The 14,756-nt window shown below is 23.3% G+C and overlaps 1 protein-coding gene and 3 non-coding genes across 9 annotated transcripts in view; all 4 read right to left on the bottom strand.

The window, feature by feature from the left end:
• Positions 1-3,517: 3,517 nt before the first annotated feature.
• Positions 3,518-14,756, bottom strand: part of LOC113552850 (la-related protein 4) — a 34,693-nt gene continuing 23,454 nt past the window's right edge. For 4 of the 6 annotated variants that reach the window (XM_026955831.1, XM_026955835.1, XM_026955834.1 and 1 more), the window contains 8 exons: positions 9,743-10,036; positions 9,486-9,664; positions 9,137-9,400; positions 8,819-9,019; positions 7,485-7,689; positions 6,991-7,417; positions 5,800-5,973; positions 5,221-5,463 (listed from right to left, as the gene is read on the bottom strand). In XM_026955831.1, coding sequence (XP_026811632.1) covers positions 5,858-5,973; positions 6,991-7,417; positions 7,485-7,689; positions 8,819-9,019; positions 9,137-9,400; positions 9,486-9,664; positions 9,743-10,036 — 1,686 coding nt within the window. In that variant the 3' untranslated portion in view covers positions 5,221-5,463; positions 5,800-5,857. Of the gene's footprint in view, positions 4,457-5,220; positions 5,464-5,799; positions 5,974-6,990; positions 7,418-7,484; positions 7,690-8,818; positions 9,020-9,136; positions 9,401-9,485; positions 9,665-9,742; positions 10,037-14,756 lie in introns of those variants that run through there. The other 2 variants (XM_026955832.1, XM_026955833.1) reach the window with 2 other exon arrangements.
• On the bottom strand, positions 11,657-11,733 carry LOC113555345. Its single transcript, XR_003405369.1, has one exon. It is a non-coding gene; the product is annotated as a small nucleolar RNA Z195/SNORD33/SNORD32 family (small nucleolar RNA).
• On the bottom strand, positions 12,919-12,994 carry LOC113555346. Its single transcript, XR_003405370.1, has one exon. It is a non-coding gene; the product is annotated as a small nucleolar RNA Z195/SNORD33/SNORD32 family (small nucleolar RNA).
• Positions 13,532-13,610, bottom strand: LOC113555344. Its single transcript, XR_003405368.1, has one exon. It is a non-coding gene; the product is annotated as a small nucleolar RNA Z195/SNORD33/SNORD32 family (small nucleolar RNA).

Below are 14,756 nucleotides of genomic sequence, written 5' to 3'. Positions count from 1 at the left end.
TAGCTGAAAAGTGATAGGTATTTAAAATGTATTTAAGGTTGGTGATAGGGGAGGAGGGATGAAATCCTCTCACGGATCCGAGTTAAATAATTGTGCACTTGAAACAAAGTTTTGAAATAGTTGGATTGAGCTCTAGTTCATTTTTCCCAATTAAAGCACTGGATAAATTCTATGTAATATATAATATAATAATATTAGGAAAATAGTCAAACATTATTTGTGCATTTACAGTTTAAAATATTTCTCTTAACTCTTAAGTAATTCATAATGAAATCATAAAATTAAAGAAATATGTATATTACCTATATATTATTATTACTATATTTATGAAAAAAAAATTAAATCAATTCACTCTTTAGAGTATTAATTCTAATAGCAATATATAAAAACATATATTTATTGAAATAATAGCTGACAGGCTGCAGACTAGTATTTACACTTTTTTTTTTAATTTTTAAATTCCATTAATTTAATTATCATACAATTAGTAGTAGCTATAATATTTACATGTGAGATAGTGATTATCTTTTTATTCTATGTCTTGGTTTAAATGTTGATCTGTAATTATGAAATAAATAATTAATTTACAAGTAATCATGTTTAACTTTGAAACTGCAATAAAAGTTCTACTTTCTAGAAATTATGAAATTAATTCATTTTTATAACGGAAAAAATGTAAATTGTATGTATTTATTATAGCATAATAACTGCAATTTAACAATAATCTAGTAGAGAATACTGGTCAGGTTAAGTTGGAGACTTTCAAGTTATACAGTAGTATAGGTAAATATTAATCAGGAAATAGGATAACCTGTTTGGATGAAAAAAATATAAAAACATATTATTGTACAATTACCATATAATTGTTAAACATATCTATGATAAAATACAATAAAACAAGGTCTGCTATTTATTTTTCTTTATATATAATGTATGTATTTATAAGATTAATAATCAAATATCACAAAAATTCCAAATCAAACAAGACTCCATGAACATTAAACACATAAATTTGTACGTTATCCATTGGGACAAACCGCACACAATTTTAAAAGGAGAAAACACAACTAAATAAAGCTTTAATTATTAGTATATTTTATTTTCTTACTAGATGGTCATGAAATCCAGTTTGAAAGAACATATTATTATTTACACCTTAACAATTACATAACCACGTTTATTCTTTTTTAAATATTCATATTATTATAATTATCAGTATAATAATAGTTTTTACGAATTTTTAAAAAATATAAATATAAATAAGTTAAAATAGTTTTCGATTAAAACAGAAATAAATGGATCAGTCAACTGGTTTCAAACGTTAATGCGATTTGAAATTATAATTATTATAATAACTGTACATCGTGTTACCGTTTGAATTCACATGTAACAATTTATTAATAATATATATTATGATCAATAAACACTCAGTTTTTAAAAGATTATTATTATTATATAATATTGTAACAAAAACAGTGGAATTAGGCACAACAGTACAGGGTTGATGGAAATCTGACAGGGGGGAGAGGGTTATAACAAAATCATGGATAATATTATATCTAACAATATGGAATACTAGGGCTGGCTGTAAACTCTAAAAATATAAAAACCCGGAAGGCCTACATAAATACTAAATAGGTAATGTCAAAAGTCGTTTATAATGATAATATGCTAAAACAAAAATGATCAATTAGAAAACAATTTTATGAAATATATACTAGGTTTATGATGCATGCACCATAGGCTTAAATATTATTAATGAAGTAGTCTACCTTGGGAATTAATATTTTTGATTACCATACTATAATGATAACAAAGAGTATACTTTAAAAATTATTATTTATTTATATATAAATTGAATATATATTAGTAAATTTGACTTAAATTATAAAACAAAACATTTACAACAAATAATGGAACTAAATGATTTCAAAACAAGTCATCAAGGCAAGTAATAGAAATAATAATTTAATACTATTGAGCTTCAATATTCATTTATTTTTGCAAATAATTCAATGACTACAAAAGAATATACATTTGACACCTAAGGAATATAAATTTAACAAAACAAAAAATTAAATTTTCAATCTATTGTAACCTGTCAATTAATTAAAACTAAAAAGTATTATAAAGAAATGAATCAATTTTTTTTGTTTTTATATTTTTAATTGCAATTTTTTTTTTTTTTTTTTGATTCCTTCAACTTGGAAGAAATATACATAAATACATATTTTCATATACAAATTGTGTCAGGACATGGTTAAAAAAAATATTTAATGATAGCCATTAGGTTACAACAAAGAATTTCTAATTTTCCAATCAAGCAAACCCTTCACCACAATAACTTTCAAGAAATATTTGAAATAATGTAATTTTGAAACACTGTGCGCTTGTATTAATATTTATTAATTGTAATGATAAAGACTCAAGTGTAATATTTTCCAGTCACATGACTAATAAAATATACAGTTAATTACCAAGGCAGTTATTTATACTTAATAAGATATATACATTTTGTATTAATTTTATATAACTAGGTACATGGTTAATTATGTTCAAAAAGCAGGTTTGCAATCATATTCAATAATATCTTACACAATTTTTTTTTTATTAAAGTCAGATAATAAATGATTGGAAAATCAGTTAATAAATTAAACCATAAGCTAACACACATTGTATAGACATGTATGTATAAATATATTTATCAATATTAGCCTCCCATGACTAGTACTAAGGGAAATTATTTCCTAATTCCACTTAAATATGTATGTGTTAATTATTTAGCTATTTAGGTATTTAAAAAAAAAATAACAAGTATGTACATGATTAATAAAAAAATATACATTTTGTCAAAAGAAAAAATGTCATCCCAGTATCCTTCCAACTAATTACATTTTAAAATGTTCTTGAAATGTAAAATTTTAATAATATCCAATATCGAGACATTCAAAATGAAAATTACAAATAACATAATATAACCCAAAATAATTAAACAACTAAAAACAAAAAAGATAAAACAAACAAACAATACTTAATGGGGCTTCCATTATGAGCTTTTTTTTTCTTATTTTCTTATTTTGTTATATTATATATTTTATTTAAGCCATATACCTACTCTATTTTTAAAACAATAAACAACAAACATAACACATATATGGCCATTACAATACATTGGCGAATGTATCAACCACTATGTAACAATAAACAAAATAATAATAAATTAATATAATAATAATAATAATAATAATAATAATAATAAATTTTTGTTTTTAATTTTTTCATCCAAAAATGAAAATTAATAGAGAATTCAGTGGCAATTAAATTAAGAGCATACATATAATATTTACACCAGATAATTTTATATTCAATTTATTGATAGTATTTATATTTTTAAATTATGTTTAAATGTTAGCAAATTTAAATGACAAATATTATGGTAACTAAAAAGGCAAATTATGCAATATATTTTTGATTCGAAGAGATTTTTCTTAGATAATATATTGTTATGAAAAACATATTATCATAAGACCAATATACAGTTTTTAAATTATCCCAAAACAAAAATGTAAGACTTGATGAATGTCCAAAAAAAGAAATCAAATAAAGTAGGTATGAACTTATTGAACATGTCACTTTGAAATAAATACAGAAGGAATTTTTTTTTCTGAGAATAATTATTAAAATTATGTTAAATTTAGATTAATACATTTGCTATAAGCATTGTGTAATTTGAGCAAAACCAGCTAAGTAAAAATTTAATTTAACTATTTTGGAATTATTCACCTAGCATTTAGATAAACAATGTTTTGTTCTGATGTTAATTTTTAACTTTTTGCTTAATAGCAAAATGTATTGTATTAAGTTATAATGATAAAATTATAAGATAAAATAAGGCGAAAAACCCCAGATAACACTCATCAAATAATTTACATTTAACTACATCATATTGTAATAGATTAACTATATTCTATACATTAGAATTCAATTTATTAAATGTATTGTTGACCATTTGCAATCATGGCCATAGTAAAAATTAAAAAAAAAAATCTAGTCTATTAACTATAACTTAGTTTATAATATATATGAATTTTTTCTATTATTTTATCTTTCATTTAAATTTGGGAACATTATCAGAAGACATGTAAGTGGTATAAAATTATAAATTAAACTTTTCTTCTAAAAAAATAAAATAAAAACTGATGTTTACTTGTATGTTTAACCATAAACCATTGTAACATTGTTCTGCTATAACATACAACTAGAACACTTCCACTATGATTTTAAATATGTAATATATATTTTTATATGAATATCAGTAAAAATTAAACTAAAAAAAAAAGTTAAATAAGAATGTAAAAAAAAAAAAAAAACATAATAAATAAATAAAATTGGTCGAATAACAGATGTGGATGACAAATGTATCATATCGTTTCATGGGATAATTTAACACTTTCATCTAAAATAATACAATCAATAAAAATTAATATAATTTAGAGTAAAATACAAATAATATTGCATACATTTTTTAATGTTCATAAAATTACTTGCATGATACTGTTAAAATTAAAGACAAAACAAAACAACATTGCTTATAAGTATAAATAGAAATATACCGGTTTATAAGCATTTTGTAATTTAAAAATCAACTGAACTAAACAATTAATGAAATATATAACAACACTGTGATAAGCAAACATAAAAAAAAATCAAACACCTCTTCATAAATTACTTCAAGCTTTTACATTTTGTTCAAATCCATTCAGTCAATACTCACAAAGTTTTTTTTTATACAAATAAAAAAATGTATAAGCACTTATAATAACAATTATTAAATAATGTCAAAAAATAAATATCAATGAAACTGAAAACTTGAGGTAAGAATATTGCAAGCTTACTAAAATGTAATAACATTAGAAATTATTGATAAATTAAGTTGAAACATAGAAGTTACTTGTTAATATTCAAAGTAATTCATAATTATACTATGTCAATGCAAATTATGATTACAAATAATTCAAATATTTATAAATATATATATACATATATAAATATAAGTATATATACATACATATATAAATATAAACTAATGCATGTTAATGTATAATTTTTTATCACAGTTATGTTATTTAAATCTTTTAATATATACATAAACATAAGTATATATGAATATAATATATCTAAATAGGAGAGTTTTGTTTCAAGGTTGTTTTGTTTTATGCATTTTTTTTTTTCATAAAAGGAAACAATCATAAGGTATTAACTTATGTAAAAAAAAAACTAACAATAAACATAATAATTTGGACAAATTGAATAGAATATAATGACAGTAGGACGGGGATATATTTATCTATCACTGTTGTTTTCAGCCTACAATTTAAGCATAAAACAATGTTACAATTTGTGTGTCGATACTGTCCAGTTCCTTCCACTTATTTGCCATACTTGTAGTGAATTGTTTTTATACTGAAAAATTAACCATAAATGACCTTGTGCTTTTAAGCTAAGTTAATTACAATAAATTTAAATAGCATAGAAATTAGGCTGTTACTAAAATAATAATAAAAATAAATGTATTAATTGATATTATGGGTATAAATATATATACATCACATAAAATTAATTTTATTTATAAACGTTTTATCACACATTATTTATACAAGAAGTTCAAGTGCTGAAGAATTTATGATATTTTGGATGATTTCTTTAAGAAAAAACCAACATACAGGCAAAGTTTAAGTGTTAGAATATTCTTTTTAAAAACTTAATATTGAGATGATAAAAAATAATTTTAATACTTACAGAACCGTTATTTATAAGTTGAGTTACAACTAACTAATACTCAGGCCTTATATACATTTTACTTAGGAGACTTGGTACGATTGAATTTTGACGATCTTTCTTTCCTGGGAATTGTTCCCCGTTCACTATTTGCTGTTTTGTGTCCTTTACCAGACCGATTTGTTAGAAGACCATCTGAAATGTTCATAATCAAATCAATATAAAATAATAACTACTATATATTACATTAATTACTAGAAGAATTATAACCATTTCAATTTAGTGACTAATTAGTAATTACTTAATAAATCTATTTACACAGATAACATATAATTAATCAATTATATTAACTGTATTGGAAGTAGTTTTAAATTCCAACTTAATAATTAAATTTAATATAAAAGTTACTGATGGGAATAATCCAAAGTATTTGACTGTATAATTTAATCAAATATTTTGATAGGTTTGAAAATTCTCGAGTGATTTTCTCGAAATTAAACTGACCATGTCTAAACTCTATAACATTAAATAATCAAATGCAAATTAGTAATAACTAGATTATTATAAATATACCTAATAACATAAATAACCTATCTTACCTATCCTATTCAATTACTTTTTCACACTTCTCATTCATACTTTCAAAGAATTTGCATTCAAATAATTCTCATCATTCATAGGTATATTATTCTATTTTTTTATTTTTTGATATTATATTAAAATAAATTGTTGAACAAATAACACTAATAATACTCATTAATTTAAGAGCTAATTATCTACTGAGTATTAATATTATATAGTTTACATATTATTATTAATATGAGTTGTGCTGAGTGTAATGAAATACTAACTTGACCAAATTGTTTTGAGCGAATCTCTCGATCATTATGACATCTCAATATTGTAATCACTCAATTATTCCTATCACTAATAAAAGCTAAAAAATAACTATAATAATAATAAAAAAGAATAAATGGTGAACCATTTGTATTTGTCTTAATTGTATAACAGTTAATATGATGACCTATTTTTTCTCGTTATACCTAAAAAATTCCTAATTTATCTTTTTTTGAACAGTTGTGCGTGTCATTAAAAAAGCGTAAGTCACTTTGTGATATACACATCATAATAGGCTTTTATAGATAGAAATATTATATTATTATATAACTTTAAATTTCAAACAAAATTATATTAAAAAAGCTGCAAATATACCTGCTGTAACGTTTGATTGTTTAGACTGGGGTATCACAATAGGTATGGTAGTATCTTCTTTTTTTTCTTCTTCTACAATAGAAGATTGCCCAAACGTAATAATGGTAGGAATGTGGCTCTCATTCCTTTCTTTGTGATGCTGTGCTACTTGTGCATAACTTAGTTTATGACCAATATTTGGAGAACCATTTCCATTAAGAACGGGATTGTTGTTAGCCATATCTGCAGATATTGTGACAGGTGGTTGTGGTATGACACAAGCACATTGTGATGGCAAAGCAGCCTTATGATTTGATACAGTTGGTTTAGTATTAAGAGATGTACCATTGGCTTTAGGCATAGTAAGTGGCATGTCAGATTTCGCTGGCATTACAGTCTTATCTGTAGGATTTATTATAGAATTCGAAGTCGTAACAATATCTTGAACCTAATAAAAAATAAATTATTTTAATCTATTATTAATATATTAATACAATCATATGCTTAACAAATACCTTTGGGTGCAAATTAATAGAGCTCATAGACATATTTGATACATCATCAATGATTGCAGTCATAGGTATAGACCCAATAGGAGGCACTGTTTGTAAACCATTTGGTAGACTCTCTGAATTCACAGTTAAGTCCATATCATCAGTCTTAGATACAGAGGGTTCAGGCAGAACTGCTGACATACTCGAAGATGAAATTACAGTAATCCTATATATTATAAATAATAATTAATAATGTATAAACAACAGTATACATAACAAAAAACACAATAGTCAAACAAAATCAAAATTCACTCATATGAGGTTGTTTTACAAATTTGAAATTTATAATAATACTTTTAGTTCTTTATTTTTGAAAGTTATTACTGATGAATAGAGAAAACCAAATTAACATAAATAAGTTACTTCACTTAAAATAAAATTAAAAACCCTTAGTTAAACATAAAATAATATTAATATTTGTGTATTGGTTCTATAACAAAATTGATCAAATAATAAAATATAAATATATATACAGGGTGTCCTACGGAGATTTGACAAATGAAATAACTTTAATTTTTATCAATATTTTTAAAAAATGTCTTTTAAATATAATTTATTGACACTTGCATTACATTTTTTATTTTTTAATACCAAAAATAAAAAACTTAAAAATTGATACAAAAATTTTCAAAATATTCAAAACAGCCAATTTGTATTTCTCATTTTTAGAAAAATTTAGATGGTAAAAATATTTATTTAAGTCAAGTGGCTGATTTTTTACAAATTTTTTATATATCAATATTCTCGTTAACTAAATTACGATCTAGTTTATGCAATACAACAACAATAAAATAATAGTTAGATTTTAACATGCACCTATTTAAAAAAAATTCTAAATATAAAATATTTTTAAAAAAATTATATTTTTGGATATTATAATGTTTCTAACATAATAATAATAATCAGATTTACAAATTGGTTATTTTGAAAATATTTTTATTTTATCAATTTTTAAGTTTTTTATTTTCGATATTAAAAATAATAAAATAAAAAATGAATAATACAAATATAGCGCAAGTGTCTAAATTATATTTAAAAGATATTTTTTTTAAATATTGATTAGAACAAAAGTTACTAAGTATATATATAGATGTACAACCCAAAATCAGGTTCTTATATAAATTTACAATGTTTTGAGCTTTGCCAAACTACAAAACAATCTATTTTAAAGAACAAAATATTACAGTTTATCATAGAAAAAATATATACCATCTTTAAAGTAGATTTTATTTTTTATATAAAACTTAAAATAATAAAAATGATTTAGATCTTCAACCAAAAGTTTTAATAATTACCTAGGATCAATGTGATTACGAGGTGACAACTGGTCATGGGGCAATGAAGTTGGTGACTGATGTGGTATGGACACAACTTGAGGTGGTAACGGAGGGAACGCATCAGCAGCTAAATCAAAACTACCAGTTGGTGGCTGAGGTATAGTACCTGTGGTTACTACTTCTGGTCCTATTTCCTCATCTTTCTTCCTTCGCCTATATCTATATGAGACACAAATTTAAGTAAAATTAAAATAAAGCTTAAAATCTAATTAATAGAATTGTCTACTTTGATAAACAAAATCAAATATTAAATCAATAATAAAAGAGTATAAATACCTTGGTGGCAATGTTGTAGGATCTTTTGGGATGTTGATTGTTCCACTTGACTGTCTATCAACTACAGTAGAATCTTGATTGTCGACACAGTTTCTGGTTGCATTAGAAATATGCAATGATCCACTACTACTAGATGACTTAGTTAGACTTCCATTTGACGTGTAACTACCAGGACGAGATGGTAAACCACTATCCGAAGCTGAACTTCGGTAATATTCACTACCACTAACAGAATTATGACGCATTTTTCCATTGGTACGACCACTATTTGAAATATGTTAAAATTTATCAAAATTGCAAAAAAAAAAATTTTATAAAACTAATTTATTGTTATAGTATTACTACTTACGGTGCACGTGAAACATTATATCTTGAATTCTGAGGTTTAGAAAAAGCTCCTTGGGGAGCCAATCCGTTCACAGAAAATATACCACTAAGATCTGTAGTATAATAGGCACCTGTTGCAGGATGAGCCCAATGTTGAATCATATTTGTAGGATAATATGGTGACTGTTGCTGCTGCTGTAACTTATTAATAATATTCAACATAATTATTCAAATTAAAAATATTAATATATCTCTAGAAAAATAATTATATATACTTACATATACTTGTAGATTAGCAGCAGCATAATTGACTGGAGCATATTGAGCTGGTCCTCCATTTGTATAAAACAATCTGGCAGCTTGAGGATGTTGTGGGGGTGGAGCAGGAGGTCCAGATTGTGTGACACCTGGGCCTTGATCTATGTATGGGTTGATTGGTTGAGCTTGCATTGGCGGAGTTCTAAAACCATTAACTGTTTTTATACCAGGAATTCCAGCAACAGCACCAGGAGATATTGGTGCAGCCATGCGATTCATTGGTTTTGCTTTGATACGTGCCATAATTGGTCGACCCTAAATTAAATTTAAAAATGAATCATTTATATTCTAAATCATAGACAGTTTAATAAAAAACATTTTAAAATGTATATAATATTAGTTATTTATATTATTTAGTAATATAGTGTTTTCTTTTAGAGATAACAAAATATTTTAGTCCCGTGACTAGATTGATAAGGTTTTGGGAAGGGATTAGGAATCAATACTAAAATACTTGCACAATACAATTTCCAACCATAGCTCAAAGAGTTAATCACCCGTATTATCGGTTACAAGGTATTTTTTGATAATTATTGTAACTTAAGTAATCTAAAAAGCATAAAACATGTATAGGTACAAATCAACATTTTATTTAACTATGATTATTAACATAAATATATATGTTTATCTTGAAAAACACTTGTATTTTAATTGTAATAATAACAAAATACGACTAAGGTAATACAATAATATTATAACAATACAATATTCAATGGAAGTACTAAAAACAGTTATTTTTGTTGAAAATTAAAGTCAACAACATGATACTTGATACTGATGGGTGGTATTTTTGGTCAATACCAGGTTTATGGTATTTTCGGTAATAACAAAATCAATGGTATTGCAAATCACCAGCTCTAGGATAATTGTTGAAAAATTTAATGATTTAAATTAAAACTTTAGCTTGTTATCAATCAGTAAATTTTGATTTTTGAGCAATGGTTGTGAGGTTAAAATGAGTTTAAAAATTCTATCTGCTGAATTTGGTATTAAAAACACTGGTTGCTATTTAAAAAAATATAGAAGTAATACTACACATTGCACACACAAAGAATTTCAAATTTTAGAAACATTAAAATGACGTATATTTCTGTAGTCTTAATCTCTTCCCAAAATCTTCAAAATCAATTTGAGGTCACCACTAAACTAAAATATTTTGGGTTCACATTACAAGGAAATACACTGTATATTCTAAAAGGTATATAATATTTTAACATGGAAAATTTAAAGTTCAAGTAAATAATCTTGTTAAGACTGTATAATCAGAATAAAAACATCTCAATAATCACAAAATAACCTAGTACTTAATCATTAGTAACTTCTTAACCGACATTTAACTGATATGAAAATACGGTGAAAATTATATTATTAATAAAGTAAAAAATACAGCTTCAGTTGATAGTGTACGTAATAAACAACCAATGAAATCCAATTATAAGTAATAAATTAACAACAATATAAGTATGAATATAACAATTACATGATTATTCAAACAATTTTTTATAGAACTGACATAAAAACTATATATAAGGAAAACTCTTAATTATAATAGAAATATTGCTTCAGTTGGTAGTGCATGTAATAAACAATCACTAAAATTCATTATGTCTGATAAATTATCATCATAAGCATTTATTTCCTTGGATAAATTTGGTTTTAAAATTATCCTCACAATTTTCAAAAAATTAATTCAAAATCTAAATAATATATCAGTTGGTAGTACATAATATCAACAAAACTAATTAATGTGAAAAGTAATCATTAATAACATTGAATTATTGCTCCTTAACAGAATAAAGTTCAGAAAAGCTATTTATAAATTATGTATATAATATTAACAAATATGTAAATAAATCTAAATTAAAAATAATAAATATTACTTCAGTTGGTAGTGCATGTAATGAATAATCATTTAAGATCATGAAATGTGATTATTTATCATCATTAGTAAATCAATTAGGTATAGAACATTTAAGTTAAGTAAAAAATACATTAACAAAAAAATGTAACAAACTTAAATTGTTTATTACTTATAAAGCTATAAATATTAATTTGTATAAATAATGCTTCAGTTGGTAGTGCATGTAATAAACAATCAACAAAATTCATTAATTGTGATAAATATCATCATAAGCATAAAATTATTATTTTTAAAATAAAAACGATTTAAAACTATCCTAACAATTTTCAAAAAACATAAATATGTTCAAAATAATACTTCAGTTGGTAGTGCATGTAATAAACAATCAATAAAATTCATTGTTAGTGATAAAATATCATCATAAGAGTGGAATTACTTTTATTAAATAGATGTACTTTCTAAATTACCCTGACGATTTACAAAAGAATATCAAGTACAAATTCAAAATAATACTTCAGTTGGTAGTGCATGTAATAAACAATCAATAAAATTCATTATTTGTGATAAATATCATCATAAGCCTAAAATTATTATTTTTAATTAAAAACGATTTAAAATTATCCTAACAATTTTCAAAAAACATAAATATGTTCAAAATAATACTTCAGTTGGTAGTGCATGTAATAAACAATCAATAAAATTCATTATTTGTGATAAATATCATCATAAGCATAAAATTATTATTTTTAATTAAAAACGATTTAAAATTATCCTAACAATTTTCAAAAAACATAAATATGTTCAAAATAATACTTCAGTTGGTAGTGCATGTAATAAACAATCAATAAAATTCATTATTAGTGATAAAATATCATCATAAGAGTGGAATTACTTTTATTAAATAGATGTACTTTCTAAATTACCCTGACGATTTACAAAAAAATATCAAGTACAAATTCAAAATAATACTTCAGTTGGTAGTGCATGTAATAAACAATCAACAAAATTCATTAATTGTGATAAATATCATCATAAGCAAAAAATTATTATTTTTAATTAAAAACGATTTAAAATTATCCTAACAATTTTCAAAAAACATAAATATGTTCAAAATAATACTTCAGTTGGTAGTGCATGTAATAAACAATCAATAAAATTCATTGTTAGTGATAAAATATCATCATAAGAGTGGAATTACTTTTATTAAATAGATGTACTTTCTAAATCTAAATTACCCTGACGATTTACAAAAGAATATCAAGTACAAATTCAAAATAATACTTCAGTTGGTAGTGCATGTAATAGACAATCAACAAAATTCATTAATTGTGATAAATATCATCATAAGTATTAAATAATTTTTCTTGGATAGATTTGATTTAAAAATTACCATGATAAATTTCAATAACATCAATGAATTTAATAAAATACAGCAGATGGAACTGCATGTTATAAATCTTCTTATTATATAAAATGAATAATCACCTAAATTAATTAATGTATGATTTATTATCACAGATTAAATTGGTTAGTTTATAAAAACAGTATAAGTTCAATTTTAATTATTATGAGTTATTTATTTTAATCTAAATCTAAAAATTAAGACTCTTTTCATAGACCTTCAATTAATCATTTTACACAAAATTTAGTTTAAGAATAGAATTACTAAACATCTAGCCTATTAACAAAAACAAATTAATTCAAATTAATTAATAATATACAGTTGGTAGTGCATGTAATGAATAATCATTTATAATCATGAAATGTGATTATCATCATTAATAAATCAATAGTTTATAAAAGTTATGTAAAATATAAAATATATTAAGAACATGTAACAGACAAAAACTGTTTAATTATTTATATACATAAACATTCATATAAATAATAATGCTTCAGTTGGTAGTGCATGTAATAAACAATCACTGTAATTTTCATAAAAGTGTGAATAATTTCATCATAAGCATTAAATTAATTTTCTAACTAACTTCTCATATTAATAAAAATAATTCTAAACACAGAATATTTGCAAACACATACATAAGTTTGAATTCAACATAATAATACAGTTGGTAATGCATGTAATAAAAAATCACAATAAGATCCATAAGTGTGAAAAATTATCATCAATAGCAATGAAATATTGTTTTTAAACTGAATCAAGTTCAAAAAAGTAATTTTAAATTATGTATATTTACATATATGTAAAAAAATCTAAATTAAAAATAATAAATATTACTTCAATTGGTAGTGCATGTAATAAAAACTCTAAAAATTCATAATTTGTGATTAATTATCTTAAGTACAAAATTATTTTTCTTATATATTTCAATACTATCCCTGACCATAAATTAATTCTTATACAAAATAATGCTTTTGTTAGTAGTGCATGTAATAATCACTAAAAATTATTAAGTGTGATAAATTATCACCATAAAGATTAAATTATTTTTCACGAAATCTTAATAGAATATTATTTTAACGAATTACAAAAACATAGAGAAAAAGTAATTTATGAATTGATTGATCAATTGAGAGGACATTACAACTGCACATATTGTCTCCATCTCACCATTTTAAAAACTGTTTTGCGCAAGATAGAATCATTCCAGATGTAGTGACAGTTAATATTACAAATTGATACACAGTATATTATATAGTTGAGAATATTACCTGTTAAATATCATTAAAAAATAGTTACAACACATGCAGGTATAGCGTCCTCTAAATATAATTAGCTTAATTTTTATAATTGAGTAGGATCTGGATTTTTCAGGTTTAAAAAGTTTATATTATTAAATTACATGAATAACTTCCTGGTAATTTCTTAATAACTAAAAATAAAGTTAATTATATTTTAGAAAATCATAAAATGCTATGTATTTTTACGGTGAAAAACTAAAATTACTATATAATAAAACACAAATAGATTTTAACATAAAACTAAATATTATTAAATTCTATTGGAAAATTTTTTTCTCACAATTTACAAAATATTTTGATTTACTAAGGAAATTAAATATTTCATAACCCCTAAAATATTAATATAACTTTCCCAGTTGTTTTGCAATGTGCCACATAATTGCATATTTAGCTTAGTTAGCATAAAATTAT

This window comes from Rhopalosiphum maidis, chromosome 2, assembly GCF_003676215.2.
Source record: "Rhopalosiphum maidis isolate BTI-1 chromosome 2, ASM367621v3, whole genome shotgun sequence".
NCBI classification, from domain to species: Eukaryota; Metazoa; Arthropoda; class Insecta; order Hemiptera; family Aphididae; genus Rhopalosiphum; species Rhopalosiphum maidis.
Note: the sequence above shows the minus strand (reverse complement) of the source record. Positions and strands in the feature narration are given on the sequence as shown.